Genomic DNA, 17559 nt, shown 5'->3' with positions numbered 1-17559 from the left:
ATAAATATAAGAGGAATAAAAATAACAGTAATAATATATAAAAAAAGAAAACAAAGACAGTACGAATATAAACTTAAATCTGAAGAAAGGACTAAATTTAAAACAAAAACAAAGTTTTGGGGCAATTTTAAAAATAAAAACAAAGAGAAGGACTTATTAGAACACGGGCAACACTAAGGGGGATCAAAAGCACAATATTCCCAGTTATTAAAACGCTGCGCATTGAAAGGGACCAATTTATAAAATCGATTAAATTTCAGGGCTGATCTGTAATCCAAAGATAACTCGATTGCGAAAAATAAAATTGCGGAAGGACCAATTGCATAAATATACCATTGAGTTAAAAAAACGCGGATCCTGAAGTGGGTTCGGGTTGAACGGGTCGGGCAAGGTGAAACGACGTCGTTTTGGGGCTTAAGTACAGCCCCAAAACGACGTCGTTTCGGAGGGCAATAAATAGGCCCAATTTCAGAAAAAAATTCATTTGTGAAGAGTGGAAAGAAAAAAAAGAAAAGAAGGAAGAGGAAGAAAGAGAAGGGAGGAGGGAGAAGGGAGGGAAATCTGGCCAGGGGGCCGGTCACCGGCCGATCAACGGCCGCCGTCCGTCGCTGGCGCCGGCCACCGTACACGGTGGCCGAAAAAGGTAAAAAGCTCCTTTTTTTTAATGTTTTAAAAATGTTATTTTTATTTCTTTTTATGTATTTAGATAGGAAAGAAAAAAAAGATTCGAAAATGAACAAAAATAGAAAAAAAAAATAGTAGATTCACCTTATGGTTTGATTTGATTCGAAGATATTGCACTGTTTTGGTATTTGGGAATTGTTTTTGTATTTGATCTACTAGTATTGATGCAAAAAATAAAAATCCTCTTTGTATTGATAGCCAAAAAAATCCCTCCCATTAGTTTTTACATTCGGCTTTTATAGCCTATTTTTTTACAAGCTTCTTTCTTTCTCTGCTATTTCTGTCTCTTCTCTTTACTGTCTTGCAGGTGTAGAGGGTGGTGGATGTGATGGGGCGGTGCTGCAGTGGGCAGGTGGCTGGTGGCCAGAGGAGTGGTTGGGTGGGGAGGCTAATTCGGTGCTAAATAGGTTAGGGTTTCAAAAACTGAAACCCTAAGTCAAAATCTGGGTCAGGGATTTGGGCCTTTTATGTTTGGGCTTGGGTAGGTTTAATTGGGCTGTGGGTATAAAATGGGTCTGTTGGGTAAGTTGTAAATGGGTTTAATGATTTGGGTAATGAATTGGGTTGTGGGTTGATGGGTTAAGGGATAATTGGGTTTTGTAATGGGTCAACCGGGTATTGGGGTTTAATGGGTTAGTTGGTATTTAGGTGGGTTATTTTGTATTTGGGCTTTGTGTGATGTGAACTGGCCCAAAATTGGCCTATAACATTGCATAAAATCAAAGTACATGTGCAAAATTGCACATTAGACTAAAGTTCATGTATAGTTTTAAAATTTATCCCTAAATAAAGTATAAGCCAAAGATGTGTAGATACTCTGTTACTAATTTCTAATTAATGATGGGCTGATTAGAAATTAGGTTAATGTGCAAATGTTATATATTAGGATTATGGTCCCCAAATTACACATATGTAGCTTTTCTAATATCACATCTTTAGAAAATAGAGTCCATTTCTCTGAATTACTTGTGTGCTAATTTGGAAAATCGAAACCAGAATATTAAAGATTCAAAAAAATGAATGGATTCAGATACGCTTTCGCATGTAATTTTATTCTTGATGATAGATTCTGGTTAATAAAGTTTTATTTTAAAATTTGTTTCTAAGTTATAACATTTCATCCATTATGCATTGTATTAGTTAGAATTGTAGTTGGTCTATAAATATACTTGTACAATAAATATATATATTTGTAATTGTATTTTCTTTGTATTATTAAAATTTAAAAAAAGAAAAAAAGCTAATAACAAATATAAAAAACAAATCTCATTTTGATTTAAGCCTCATTATGTGCAAATTCTTTTGGATTAGGTATTACCGTGTGTATGTCTATTCATATTTATTTTTGGTATAAGTTTAGCTATATTTTAATTGATCTCGTGTTTTTTAAGAATAAACTTATGTTTGTAATGATTAATTCTGGTGATAGTTATTTAAATTTGTATTACTTATAATTACATTTGTGGATTTATTTTGTAATTAAAAAGGTTCAAATTATGCTATTAGTGTTTGTACTGCACAATTTATGAATTTAGTTCTTGTACTTTAATTTAGTCATTTTAGTACTTATATTTTTTAAATTGATTAATTTTAGTCCTTGTACTTTTTGAATTGTGAAATTTCAGTCCTGGCCCAAACGATAATATTTAAATCTATTTGGTTAAATGCTGTTGTTAGTCTTGTACTATTAGTAAAGTTGTAGGTTTAGTCAATGTTGTCTAACTGGATCATTCTTAGTCCATATATTTTTCTAATTTTGAAAATTCAATCTTGACGCAAATAACAATCTTTAAATTTATTAACTAACTTTTTTTTAAAGTAATATAAAAAAAATAACAAGTGGTTATGGCATTATACATGTGCAGAGACGACACTAGGGGGTTGGCACGGACCCCTAACCCTTAAAATGACAAATTTCATTTTTAGTCCTTTAAGGTTTCTAAAATTTTTAATTGGTACATGGTAAAATTACACTTTGGTCCTCCAAAAAAAAATAAAAATTTGATTGTCCTTTAAAAAATTAGAAAGATATAAGCTTTAAAAATAGTAAAATTGTATTTTAGCTCTCATAAAAATATACAACTTAATTCTAGTCCCTCCATAAAAATTTGTTTAGCTTCACCCTTGTACATATAATAATATGTTTGTCACATAGCTTATCTTAACTTAATGAATTATAATCTATGATTTAATCATAAACGAAATTATAAAATTTGAAAAAGTAAAGGATCTAAAAATAACCAAACACAACTTACGCATAATATAAAGATTACTAGCAAAATTTAACCCAAAACAAAATCATACAGCCACCTTTAAGATATGATATTCAATAAATCTAACTTGAAATTTCAGTATTTACAATCCATATTTAACTATCTATCTTACCAACCACTTGGAAGAAAAATTAAATTTTTTCTCTACGTATATAGATCAAGTGCGAACACTATAATTGATATTGTTGGGAGGGCTTTACCTGAATGCCACCTCACCGAATAGAATTGGACTTAAACCGTAAAACATATGAAATATATGTGATTATATAAAAAAGAAAAAGAAATCATAAATAATAAATTATTTAGAAAGAAAACTTGTATTGGGGCTGAATTGCTGGATTTTGATGCGGACTCCAAATTCGGCTGCTACAATTGATTTGCTAAATGGATTTCACCTTCTTCTTGTGGAATAAAACTCACTCTCTTCTGTTAAATCAAAAAATCATTAAAAAAATTAAAAAAATTAATTTTAGCTTTTCATTTTTTAAAACATTCATCACATTTCATTTTCTTTTAAAAATTTAGCTACTTTAATTAAGGGTGAAATTAAAAAACTCAATTAGTAGCTATGTAACAAAAAAAATTGAAGTTTTAATGAACTTGAATTTAACAAAAACAGGAGAGTTTTGATAATATTAACAATTAGACTTATATTTTTAAATCTTAACAATAGAGAAACTATATTCCTTGAAATAAAATTAGAGGGACTAAATTTTAAATATGCGAAGAGCATGAGGACTTGGAACGTATTTTAACCAAAGAAAAATGGTTGAAAAAGTATTGCATGATTAAAACAATGATATATATCTCATAAAATTTGACCAAATAAAAGGGTTGAAAACATGAATGGATAGATATGGAATATTTTAAAAGTCAAAATTGGGTTATTTGCAATATGCAAGGTTTGGACAGGTTTACTAGACATATCACAATTAAATTGACTTAGCAAAAATAAAGAAAATAATTTAAATCTAAATGAATTGTTCTTAACATGTCTAGAATTCATGACCTTTAATTATCTAATCAAAATATGCAAACACCATTTCTTACAATCAACTTTGCAAAAATGAGAAGGAAATTAGTTACTCTTTTTTGTTTAACATTTTATTTTACCAAATTAAATTAACTTCACCCTATCTAATATGAAATTAAAAATTCTACCATCTTAAACCTACAATTATCAATATTTATACTCCTCTTTATTCTTAATTTTTTTTTAAAATTTTACAACATAACTTAATTTTATAATATTTTATTACTATATTTTATTTTAATTTAAAAAATTATGTATATTTTTTTATTAAAAATTATTCCATCTTACTCTATTATCATCCTTACGAAAACTACAACTAAATCATGATAAATTGAAAAAAAATTATCACCCACCTAATCGGTCGGTTTAACTTGTTCGGGCCGAGCTTGGACAAAGGAATTTTAATTTGGGTTATTCAATCTAAATTTAAAATTTAACAACAAAAATATTTTTTAGGTATAGTTATAAAAACAGTTTAAAATACTTACTATTTTTAAAAATGATAAAATAAATTATCCAAGCCAATCCACAATACTAAAAGAGAAAATATTTTGGCATACTGTTAATGGAGTTTTTAAGCTTCACGAGTAGGGTAACATTAACTATAATAAATTATTAATATATATATGTAAATTATAGAATTTAAAAGAAAAAAACATGAGGAAGAGCTAGAGTTAACATTTATGCATCAAAACAAAAAGAAAAATACAAAAAAGGATTAGTTTGATTAAATCTTTAAATTGTTCCATAATATTGTAGATTTTGGTAAAGTGAGACAATCTAATTTGATGATTAAATAAATAATAATGTACATATTTATATTGAAACAATGCATATCTCTCAAGTTGACCAATCTTCTTTTGGCTAGCTACCAAAACAACAAACTTGATTCATCCAAAACATTGCATCAATGACCAAACCGTTTATAAATTATTTTAACAACCCCTTCTTTTTTTTTTCTTTTAACTTCTTTTTTGCAATTAAGTACTAGCAAACATGTAGGCCCAAAAACCATTGAAAATTCAGTTGTTAGCTTATACTTTGCATGTGACTTTTCTTATATTTTCAAATAAGTTCACCTAATTTTCCAGGATTTTTGAAATTGATTGAAGTAATTTAGGGAACATAAAAGTTTGATGGTTAAATTATGTTGTTAGTCCCTATATTTTTACAATCATTAGTATTTTCTTTTAAATTTTATAGATATGAGGGTAAAAGTATTATGGAGGTTCTTGTACTAGTTGGATTGCATTTTGCCCCCTCTACTAAAAAAATGGGCAAATTAGTCCCTATACGTTAGATTAAAGAGTAAATTGATACTTCTGTTAAGAATTATTTCCATTTCTACTATTAAAAACTGATCTCTGTATGTCAACATGATGTACACGTGGTACACTATATGTCTTATTTGGTTATGCTGTCAACATGCTAGTTTTTTAACCATAGAAATGAATGAATTTTTTAACAAAAAGGACTAATTACTCTTTGATCTAATGTGTAGGGACTAAGTTACCCATTGTTTTTAGTAGAGAAGACAAAATGCAAGCTAACATTTAATATTTTGACTTCAATATGACATGCTGATTAAGTTGCCTTTTATATGACATGATATATGATTGATGAGAAATAAATAAGTTAGGTTGAAAAATTGATGGAAAATACAAACAATGTGAAAGTCGAGGGACTAGTAGTGTATTTTAACCAAAATTGGTAATTCTTAAAAAAAAATTATAAAATTTGCATACCTCACGTTTGGGCTTAAAGTTTTCTCCAGCGGTACCAAGGCCAGGCTTCCACGGTGCTTCACGGTGGATTCGGTTACCGGCATCATAACCGCCACTACCACCATTTCCGATATAATGATCAAGGATCTTCTCAGCCACCTCAACACCATCTTTGCTCTCTTCCACCAACTTAGCCATTTGAGACTTAGGCAACCTCATTTTCACAGTCATCATCCCCCCACCGGAAGTACCACCACCACCACCACCTAGTCGAACCCCATCGGACACCATGCTCGTCGACGACGGTCGAACCATAGAAAGGTCCGACACCGTCCTTCTCGACAACATCAAACACTCTAACCTATCTTTAGCACTCATATGAATCCCCCCTGACCGCACCCTCCTCGGCGCCTTATGAACTTCATCATCGGCAAGCTTCGGCAGCTCCACCAAGAAGTATATTTTCTTGGGTTTCAAGCTCTCTTGTGGCTCTAATGGCTTAGCACGGATCCCATAATGCTTCACAGTTTGTGAATCTAATAAAACATGACCTGTTGGATAATCTTTTAGAACATCCCAAACCCGAATTGGTGTCTTTAATTTGATGGTTTCACCATCGATTTTCATTACCTTTGCCTTGTTTCTTCCTCCTATGCTGTTCCCCATTTCCTTGTTTAGTATAGAAAAAATTTAATGTTTTTTTGGCTTTGTTGTTGGGATTTATAATTATATATATATATGATATGATGGTAATTGGAATGGTGTGAATTTGGTGAAATTTTGTACAAGATTCCAAATTTATATGTATGATTTTATGATGGACTTTTTTGGAAAATTAAAGTGGGAAAACACAATTTTTTAAAAGCTAGTTTTTCTTCCTTTTTCTCCCTTTTGGCTCTTTTTTTTTATTTCCGAGACTTTAAAATTTCGTTAAATTATCTTGTTTTAATCAATGTTTTAAAAAATAAATTTATATTTAAAGATCATCGATTCTGATCTAATCGATTTAATTGTTAATAAAATAATAATTAAATAAAATAATAAAAATTAAGAAATATATAAAATTAATTCACTGTCAGTTTTTGTCTATATTTTTAATTTTTTTATCAGTTCAAAGACAATTCAATTTATTTATTCGAAATGATACATCAATCAATTTTTAATCTAATCGGTCTAATTCCAATAACATAAATTTTAATTGAATTGATGTAAAAACTCATGTGATAATTTATGTGAATTTTTTCATTTAAAAAAAATAATTTAATTGAATTTTTTATATAAAACAATCTCAAAACTCACACCCTAAATTATTACACAAGCAAAACCCATAAATTAATCCCAGGATAGGGTGATATATTTTACCAATGAGCCAAAGACTGTGTTGATTCAATTAAAGAGTAATCGAAAAAAGAGTAACAAAATGATTAAAAAAAAAAGTAAATGATTTGGGCAAACCAACGTTGAAATCACAAACAACTTTTCTGGTATCTTTAATTTGATTTGGGGGAAATAAGGTGAAATAGTGGGTGTGGGGTTTTCATATTAATTAGATGTCACAATCATTACCATCAAAATGCAAAGAGATTGTGGGTCTTAATAAGAATTAGGGGACTTGGCATTGGTGGGCTTTCATGAAAGGATAACCTTTGAATTAAAGATAAGGATGAATCAAAAAAGGGCTAAAAAGTGTTTTTTTAGTCATAATTACAATATTTAATTATTTTTTAAGTATTTTTTTGAAAAAGTAAATAATTGAAGACAATTATTATACCACACTACACCACATCGTCAAAAAAAAAAAGTTAATTTGGTGACTAAGCGAATTCAGGTTATTTGCTTTTCTGCCTCTAGATGGCTTGACCTATTAGGGTCAATATTTTCATACAATTCTAGTTATATATATTTTAATTAGTCCGCTATTTAATAATATATTGTTCCATCATTATCACTTTATAATGCCCAATTTTGATTTTTATGGAAAAAAAATGATTTTTCTAATTCTTGATGAATCTAAAATTGAGATAAAATTATACAGTTTTAAAATTAGATTAAATTTTTAATTAAAATTTTCAGTGAGTATTTCACTGGATTTATTAATTAAAATATATTGGAAATTTTCAAAAGTAGTTTTTATTATTAAAGAATAACCAGATAAAAAATGGTATAATGTATGAAACATAATAAAAAAAAGGGGGATAAAAAGTTTAGTTTACATTCATAAAATGAGAAGCATTGAAGTGTATAGGTTAAATTTGTATTTATTTATGTTGTTTAAATGGGAAGCAATATATGTTCATGTGATGGAAAATCTTTACAAATTTGAGAATTTTATTTAATTATACATTAAAAAAAGGTTTTAATTTAAATCCATTGTTTGAAGTATCATTATCTGATCGGATTCCATCCATGAGTGTGCAGGTCTCAACTTTCAATAATTTAACTATAAAATAAAATCATCCTAAATATTTACACCTTAAATGGTTCACATGCATGGACCAACCATCTTATTTATGGATTTCATGGATACCTAACAATTTTTTTTAAATAAATAAAATATGATATGAAATAAAATTTTTTTATTGAAAATGTAACGTGTCAAAAATTATGTAAGTTTTAAATGCCAACACCCTCGATTAATTTAATGGTTAAAATTTGTTGATTCATAAAATCCATTTAAGTTTGAATATTTGAGAAAACAGTTATATACCTGTTTTAGATATAAAGATTAATTTGTTATTTTTTAGTAAATAAACTCAATTAGACTTGTAATTGTAACTCATATAATGCTGCCAGCTGATTTTTTTTTTCATCAAGCAATCTGCCGGCTTGATTGCTTGAAAAATAAAACAACCTTTTATATATTAAAGAAAAAAAAACCTTTTCTGAGTTTCAGTTTCAGCTTTGCTGAAAAGTAATTTGCTTTCACATTTTATTAACTGCTAGTTCCAAGATAAAGAAAAATATCTAATTCTACAAATTTTGGAATTAGAATAAATTTTTATTTTATTTTCACATGAAATGCTATTTATTTAAAAAAAATGTAGATAGTAAGATGACCGCCATCAAAATTCATTATAATTTTGATATTTATCTAAATAAATTTTTTGAAGTTTAATCTCAATTATTGTATATATTTTAATTAATAAAATTGATTAATTAAAAAATTTAAAGTATATGAAAATTTTATGATACAACTATCAAAAATAAAAAATGTAAACAGGAAATTCAGCATAACAGCACTAAGCCTTGTGCTTTTGCAAAGCCCACACGAGGCCTAAAACAGAACTAAAAAATAGGCCAATGCAAGGAGGTCCAAAAAGCCAATTGGACCACCATTCAAAAGGAGAGAAAGCTATTATACAACTTTCTTATGGTGCATTCGTATTTATATTCTCTTATAATAGTAAAGAATTCTAAGTTGGTGTTTAACTACGATAAAATGAATATATATAAATATATATATTTTCTGTAATTCTCCCTCTTTTTTAAGAATAGAAAAAGTGTAACTTAATTTAGTGAAACCATTAATTACAAATGTTACTTAAAAATAGTATTTCTCCTTTCAAAGAAAATTTCAAATATAATTATAATTTTTTTAATTACAATTATACAAACCTCAGAAAGCATTATCTATCTTGACTTAATCTCATTGATGGAGATCAATGTTGGAGTATCCTAACAATTGGAGGATTAAAGTATAATGAAATTATATTTTACTCCTATTAATTTATTCGAAGTTTGTTATATAATAATTACAACCTAATTTAAAATCTGACTCCCAATTCAACTTGATTACTCAATTTATATAATAAAATTTTAAATCACGGGATTGGAGGGTTTCTTCTTCCTCTGTTTCTGATTCTTTACTCCTAAAGAATAAAATCACTCAACCCCCTCTTTTTTCACAATCGTTGATTCAGCGCATCAATAAAGTGATTTATTGTTTTCTCTTTTAACTTGTTCCCTATTTTGCTATTTTCTTCAAATTGAATCACTCTTTCTGGGTTGTGGTCCTTGCAAAAGTTGCGGTGGGTCACACAGTAATTAGTATCGGTTGGATTCAAATTTCAATGTCTCTGTAGCCACACCAAAATCTTCACATGTAAGAACATCCCAACTTGGCTTTCCCTTTGACCAATGTACAACAAAATTGGATTTTGATACTTCATAAATCACCCTGATGTGAAGAAACCTAATACGGAAATTCAACCTTTTTTTTCCTTCTTAAAACCAGATGGATAAATCCGTATTTTATTCTAAATTTTATCATTGTTTAGTTATTTAAATACTTCGTTCAAATAAAAAAAATCTATTTATTTTTTTTTTGCTAAAAATTCTATTAATTTTACTTGAATTAGTCTCTTTACGTCTACATAAGACACACGTGTTATGTCATTTGTAGCTGTCTAGTTGTTTTGTCAATCATACTAACACTTTATAGTAAAAATAGAAGAAATTTTTAATAAAATAACCAGTTTGTTCTTTGATCTAACATACATGAACTAATTTATCTATTTTTTTTACCATTTCTTGAAGAAATGGTCTCGAAGAAATGGTCATTTTGTTAATAAAATTCATCAAGTTTTACTGTTAAGTGATGACATGTCACTGTTTGGTTACTTGAATTAGTCCCTCCATGTAAAAAATTCCATCAATTTCATTGCACGTTCAAAATATCATCTATTTATTCTGCTAAAAAAACTTCATATATTTTATTTGAATTAGTCCTTCCACGTTAGCATAAGATACACACATCACGCCACGTGTAATTATCTAGTTGTTCCATTAACCACACCCATGCTTTTCAATAAAAATGAATAAAAATTTTAATAGAAAGACTAGTTTACTCTTTAATCTAATATACAAAAACTAATTAATTTATTTATTTTTAGTAGAATAAACAAAATATAATTCGACTTCTAATAAAAAAACCTCTATAATACTTTTACCAAAATTTTTAAGCTTTTTTGAACTTGTCATTCCGGTGACGAATTCCATGTTGACTATAAATTTCCAGACAAGATAAAATTTTTTCCGTTTCTCGAAGAAAATAATATTGGAAAAAGAAATAGTGGGTGCTTGGTCAAACTAAGAGGAGATCAAGGCTGCCCCGTTTTTGACTTCGCCCCTATTTTGGAAACTGCATGAACTATAATACAAGCAAAAATGGACATGACATGGGTGAGGGATGATCAGAATTTTGATAGGAAAACAAGTTTGCACATCATGCACATGGGGACATAAGGATAAAGATATATTCGCCAACAAAGAAGATAGATCCTGCTGGTTTTTGTTGGCTTATGAGCACAATGATTTGGTATGTTTGATGAGATTCCATATACAAGTTGCAATTTATCAACATAATCATATATATATAGTTAGCATACATGACCAAATCCAGCTTACTATCCATATCCATCTCTAATTTAATCGAATGTTGCTTAGATTTCCAGTTTCATGTTCATGCTACAAATTTATATATATATACATATTTCTTCGGCATATATTTAGATATGGGTACAAATATAATATTAAGTACATGAAATTTTTTAAAAAAACGAAATTTTTTTAAAAAGTAAGTATGCTCATGCTAGATACAATATTTTTAACCGATATTCGAATTCAAATATTAATAATAACTTTGATTAAATATTGTGAAAAACATTAGACTTGACGGTTTCCAGTCCAACTTAATTTGATAGGATTGAATTTTTGTTAGAAATTAAGTTTTGAAGTTGGTCGGAGTAAGTTTAAATTTTCAATTATTTGGGTCAGAGTCAGGTTTAGGAAAAACCTATCTCACCTCGCCACACCTAAGATAATAACCAAAATATTTTTTTAAAAAGCGAGTATGCCCATGTTGGATACATATTTTTAACCACGATTCAGATTCAAATATTATTGATAACAACTTTGATTAAAGATGGCAAAAGAAGAAAAAAAGACTTGATGGCTTCCAACTAGACCTGTTCAAGGGTCGGGTCACCCAACCCGGCCCGAAAGCCTATTCGAAATGTGAGAGGGTTTGGCCCAAAATATAGGCCCAAAATATAGACAGGTTTAAAAAATGGGCTTGGACAAAAAAATAAGGCCGGTTTAAAAAATGGGTCAGGCCTCGAGGAAGGCATTTTTGGCCTGAGCCCAGCCCGAATTCACTAAAGGACAAAAAAATCTATTTTTTAATATTATTTTCTTATTGTTTTCTCCCTATTTTGCTACTATTTTACTATTATGTTGCTACTATTTTGTTGTTATTATTTAGATATTGTATAAAACTTATTTTATTGTAAATTTTGTTATTATTTTAGAGGCATTTGCTTATCAGGTTGCATCTATCTTAGTGTTATTTAAGTAAACATATTTTTTTAAAATTTATTTTCAATTTGTTGGGAAATATTTATTTTGATATTTTTAGTATTTTTGATGTATTATATATATTAAAATTATATAGAAAGTAATATAAAAATTAATATGTAAGGGCCGGGTCGGGCCCGGGTTTTAACATTTTTATCTGGGTCTGGCTTGGGCAAAATTTTAGGCCCATTTTTTGGGCCTGGCCTAGCAAACGAGCTTAATTTTTTAGTTGAGCCCGGCCCGGCCCATGCACACCTCTAATTCCAACCCAACCAATTTTGATAGGGTTGAATTTTTGTTAGAAATTGAGTTTCGAAATGGTAAGTTTAATTTTCAATTATTTGGGTTAGGACCGAGTTTAGGAAAAACCTATCTCACCTCGCCACACCTAGAATAATAACCAAAATATTTTTTTATAATATTAGTTTAAAATATATGATAAAAATTATATTAATATTTTCTTTAGTGTAATTATACCTAAAAATAATTAATAGTATTATTAAAAAAAATATTTTTACTCTATTTTGATTAAAAATATAAAAGATAAAAATTGTGACATAACAGATCGGAATCGAGTATAATTTTAATTTTTTGAGTTAAATTTAAAATAAATTAATTTTTAATTTCAAATTAGATTGAGATCATATTATATTAAGAAAATATCGAATCCGCATTGGAAGTGGAATTTTTTTTTTAAATCGAATCAGAATCAAAATATTAGAAAATTTTTATATTGTAATCCAAAATGTACATTTGCAATCTCTCTCCAAAAGATAAATAAAAAAACATAAAAAGGAAAAAAGAGAGTTTAAAACAGTAAAAGGAAATGGATTTTTCCCATTTTCCTAATACAAAGAAAAGCTAAAGCATAAATGTTGAATGAAATTCATAATTAGTTTGTCACATAAGAGAGCTAGCATCACTGAATTCACCACCATGGACATCTCTATTAATATAATGTGGAGTCCATCCCGACGAGACCGGAGTGATATCGGCCGTGTTCGTCAAGCTGCTTGAGATGCTGAAACTATCCGGTCCCGGCATCGAAGCCAAAATAAATGCCGGCTTGAACGGGGGAACGTGGGGTACGGCCATAGACCCCGATAGTATTTGAAGAATGACTTGAGTTTTAGGCCTTTCACTTGCATTAGGATGCGAACATGCGAGACCGAGTAATAACAATCTCTCGGCTTCTTCAACTATGTAGTCGTTGCCTAGCCTTTCATCGACTGCCTCAAGTATCCTCCTTTCTCTATGTAGCCACCAAACCCAATCCACCAATAGTTGGAACTCGCCTATTTTGGTCCACGGACGTTGGCCGCACACTACTTCTAGTAACACCGCACCGAATCCGTACACATCAGACTCCCTAGTGGCCTTTGCTGTGTGGAAACACTCGGGGGCAATGTACCCCATGGTGCCAGGCACTCCTTCAAGCTCGGCATATGACGTTTTCTCGTTTTCTATGGCTCGTGCCAACCCAAAATCGCCTAACCGAGCGTTGAAATTGGAATCCAACATGATGTTGCTGGCTTTGAGGTCACGGTGTACGACTTTTTGGTCATATTCATTGTGAAGGTAGTGTAGAGCTGAGGCTACCCCTGATATAATTTTGTACCTTAAATTCCAATTGAGAGTAGTCTTCTCCGGTCCACAAAAGATATGAGCATCTAAGCTACCATTTGGCATATAATCATAGACTAATAGCAGCATACCATTTTTATGACACCATCCTGCAAATTCATTTAAAATTGTAGTAAAATAAACTATTCTGTTCTTAGAAGAGCATCTACCTAACACTTGCATGTTATACCATGTGATGTTTCATTGGACAAAACGAAAAAAAAAAAAAGGTTTCTTGTTTCAATGTTATGGTTAGAGTTAGGTTGCATTTTTTATCTTTATTAAAAAAATAGGAAAATTAGTTTTTATACGTTAAATTAAAGAACAAATTAGTCATTTTTATTAAAAAATTCATCAATTTTTCTTGTTAAAAATTAATCACTGTACATCAAAACGCATAGTATTCCATACCTAATTATTTGGTTTCTAATGAATAGGAACTAATTTTTAACAATAGAAATTGATTAAATTTTAACAGAAAGAACTAACTTACTCTTTGATCTAATATACACAGACTAATTTACCTATCTTTTAAGTAGAGAGGACAAAATGTAATCCGACTGCTAGTACAAGGGCCTCAAATTGGATTGCATTTTGTTCCATCTACTTAAAAAAATAGCAAAGTAGTTCATGTACATTAGATTAAAGAGTGGACTAATCATTTTGTTAAAAATTTCATCAATTTTTACTATTTAAAACTAGTCCCTATACGATCCCGTGAGGTGCCATGTGTAACTGTTTGTTTATTTTGTTAACCACACTTATTCTTAACAGTATAAATAGATGAAATTTTTAATTAAAATAACTAATTTACTTTTTATCCAACATATAAAACTAATTTAACATTTTTTAGTATAAGGTATTTTACTCTACCTACTTTTAGCCAATGTTCAGAATAAGAGTCGGTAGTCAATGGCACTGTCTAATAATGGAGACAAAGGGTTTGTAAATGTAAAAAAAGTTACCTAATAATGGGACAAGATGCTTGTGGCGTAACCGGTTGATGATGGTAAGTTCAGCCAAGAAATCATCTTTTCCTTTAATGTCTCTGGAAAATTTCTTCACTGCAATTTCAAGATTCTCCTTCTGTAACAACCCTTTAAAGACGACACCAAATCCACCTTGGCCGAGCTTGTGTTTATCGTCGAAATTGTTGGTTGCTCTTTTAAGATCTCTGAACTTGAACTCTCTTGGTGTCCCCGGAAGACTCTTGAGTGCTCCTAATATATTAGGATCAGATCTAGCCTTCCATTTCTTGTAAGAATAATAACTTAATCCAGCAATTCCAAGTAAGAAAATAAGTAACAATGGGACACCAATTGCTAACCCGATCTTGAACCAATTTCTTTTGTTTTGTCCGGGAAGGATTTCGACTGTCAAGTTCCATTTGAGCACACAGTTGAGCTGAACATGGTCTCCTGTCGATCCTGAAAAACCAAAATACGAGTATTGTTTGACGAAGGTACTGAGATCGATATCAGTGTTCAAAACTGGCACGACTGGCTTGGATGGTGTTGGTGAAGAAGGTTGTGCTTGTTCCGCCATGTAAACTTGTAACGACTTGTTGTAATATTCGATCCAAACAACGTAAAATTTGGTTCCATTTGGAGCAATTTGGATGTTGAATTTAGACAAAGAGACCGTCTTGTTAGAACGGATACTATTGATGTTAAGACCAATATGATTATCATCTGGATCGAAATCTTGTTTCAATGTATCCAATTCGATGGCTACGAGGTGGTTGGACGGTAATCCATCACTGGATGAGTTTGTTAATCCTAAATACTCGCCGGAACTGTTAGGTGGAATGGCGGTATCGGGGGCAATTAAAAAAGCAACACCTTCACCGGGAACTGAGTTATTAACTCGGAAAACATTGATAAGAAAAGAGGTATTAAATGAAGCTACCTTTATATCTCCATCCCAAAGTTTGAATGTTCGGTTGAAGAAGATTCGACCAGACCTGTGATTGAGACTATAGTTACCAATGGAATCAGGTGTGACTTGAAGAGCATCGTTGCTGATTGTAGCTGGTTTCATTACAGCAAAAGTGTTGTAATAAGAGCTGTCGAATGGACCAAACTGGTAGCTTATTGTTCTTAGGGTCTGCGTTTTTGCTGTTATAGTCGCCATTGAATGTAAAATCAAGAACCCAATAAGCCATAACACTTGAATCTTCATTATTGGAAAACCACAGCTGCGGAAACTGAAGGTACAGAGGAAATAAAAAATGAAGAAGAAGATGAAGAAGATGATATAAATATTCAGCATAGATCTTTGGAATGTTATTTATTAAATGGGTAAACTATATAATAGTCATTGAATTATTTAAAAAAATTTATTTAAGTATTAAGTTGTTAATTTTTTTTTAAAATTTCAACTAGCGAGCTCTAACCGATAATTTGACAATTAATATAGTTGATTAGTACCCATTAATGAGTAAATAAATAAATCTTATATTCAAGTCGATTTGACAGTTAATATCGGAGATCGAAGAAGAAAATTGTTTAGATTTTAATTTATAGGTTTGTAACATTTAAAGTTATTTCATAAAAGAACTGAACTATAAAAGAAAAAAGGGAAAGTAGAGCTTTTAATTAGTGTAGGTTGTGAGAATAGCGAAATCAACAATAATGATTTTAGCAATTCAATGATTTGAATAAAAATTTTAAATAATTCAATGACTATTTTATAATTTTTTAAAATTAAAATTTTAAAATATAAATTTATTCATAATTGAGTGATTAAAAATGAAATTATTTATTATATTTATATTATAAATTGTTCCATCAAGAAAGACCGCTGTTTTGAATAGTGTTTTGGTCTTTTTACAAATTTACATTAAAAAATTTGACAAAAAAAAAAGAGTTTCTATTAAAAAAATGACATTGGAATTGATTTAATAAGAACCTACGTTGCTCCATAATTTGTCACTTTATGCTTTCATAATTTCAATGCTTTGCTTTATTAGATAATCGCTACTTTATTCATGTTACTTTAAATTCCTTTTCACATTTCAAAGCTTCAATCAATAAAATTTCTAAATTAATGGAAAAAAATGGTGACAATGGATTCCACCAATGAATAAAAAGAAAATATCAGATTAAGATTTGTTTTAGTAACAAATATTTATTAAGGTATGATGCTTTAAGACAATTGTAGTAATTTTGGTGAGAAGACTGACTTTTATCAAAAATTACTTTTAAAGAATTATTCATTGGGAGTCAATCGAACCCCTAATGGATGGTATTGAAAGAGTCAATCTCTTTCTGTTGGATAACTAATAAAAAGTGCTTCATTCCCATAAACAGGGATCGAACCCCCGATTATACGATGAAGATCACCATATCACAATTTATGGTTAATTCTAAAATATTTAATAATTTGATTTAATTTCTTTTATCATATCTTGCTGAGAAATCAATTTTCATTCAGAACTTACAAAACTTTTCATATTCTCGTCATTGCAATAACAAAAATATCAATCAAACTAATATTTAATAGACTTTTTTCTTCTTCTTAAATTTGTGATATTTGTATTTGTTTCCATGTAATTCAATATCATGAGTTTATAATATTTACCCTACTTATAATAACTCTTCTTTATTTTATTTTTATTTGCATAATTTAGTTATTTTTGTTCTAGTTCCCTACATCTTTGCATAATTTAATATATTTTCTACCACATTAGCATTTTTTTTTATTCACTTTTCAATCCATGATTTCTTTTAATTTTTTTTTAAAAATTTAGATATAGTCATTTTATATAAATAAGGTTTTAAATAAAGTATATATGTGATTTATAGATTTGCATTTTGTTTTTTATATTTAAAAATGCATATTTTGATACTCAAATATTAAATTTATT

The 17559-nt window shown here is 29.4% G+C and overlaps 2 protein-coding genes and 1 long non-coding RNA gene across 3 annotated transcripts; 1 reads left to right on the top strand and 2 right to left on the bottom strand.

Annotated features, from left to right (window-relative positions):
- Positions 1–499: 499 nt before the first annotated feature.
- On the top strand, positions 500–1645 carry LOC121232112 (uncharacterized). Its single transcript, XR_005930335.1, has 2 exons — positions 500–643; positions 992–1645. It is a non-coding gene; the product is annotated as an uncharacterized lncRNA (long non-coding RNA).
- Positions 1646–2985: 1340 nt separating this feature from the next.
- LOC107936612 (uncharacterized protein At1g66480) lies at positions 2986–6480 on the bottom strand. Its single transcript, XM_016869371.2, has 2 exons — positions 5736–6480; positions 2986–3383 (listed from the first exon to the last, which is right to left on the bottom strand). Exons 1-2 carry the CDS (start codon positions 6378–6380, stop codon positions 3324–3326), a joined length of 705 nt encoding a protein of 234 aa, XP_016724860.2. The 5' UTR covers positions 6381–6480; the 3' UTR covers positions 2986–3323.
- A 6293-nt stretch (positions 6481–12773) lies between these two features.
- On the bottom strand, positions 12774–15954 carry LOC107936614 (probable L-type lectin-domain containing receptor kinase S.5). The gene is made up of 2 exons (XM_016869372.2): positions 14657–15954; positions 12774–13801 (listed from the first exon to the last, which is right to left on the bottom strand). The coding sequence occupies exons 1-2, from the start codon at positions 15870–15872 to the stop codon at positions 12969–12971; spliced, it is 2049 nt and encodes a 682-aa protein (XP_016724861.2). The 5' UTR covers positions 15873–15954; the 3' UTR covers positions 12774–12968.
- Between the last annotated feature and the right edge of the window lie 1605 nt (positions 15955–17559).

Source organism: Gossypium hirsutum, chromosome A07 (assembly GCF_007990345.1).
Source record: "Gossypium hirsutum isolate 1008001.06 chromosome A07, Gossypium_hirsutum_v2.1, whole genome shotgun sequence".
NCBI classification, from domain to species: Eukaryota; Viridiplantae; Streptophyta; class Magnoliopsida; order Malvales; family Malvaceae; genus Gossypium; species Gossypium hirsutum.
The sequence above is the reverse complement of the archived record's forward strand: the minus strand, read 5'-3'. Positions and strand labels throughout refer to the sequence as shown.

Coding starts and splice junctions, on each gene's coding strand:
- LOC107936612 (XM_016869371.2), bottom strand. CDS start 6,380: ATGGGGAACAGCATAGGAGGAAGAAACAAGGCAAAGGTAATGAAAATC. Junction 3,384..5,735: donor ACTTTAAGCCCAAACGTGAG/GTATGCAAATTT, acceptor TTGATTTAACAG/AAGAGAGTGAGTTTTATTCC.
- LOC107936614 (XM_016869372.2), bottom strand. CDS start 15,872: ATGAAGATTCAAGTGTTATGGCTTATTGGGTTCTTGATTTTACATTCA. Junction 13,802..14,656: donor GCATCTTGTCCCATTATTAG/GTAACTTTTTTT, acceptor ATGAATTTGCAG/GATGGTGTCATAAAAATGGT.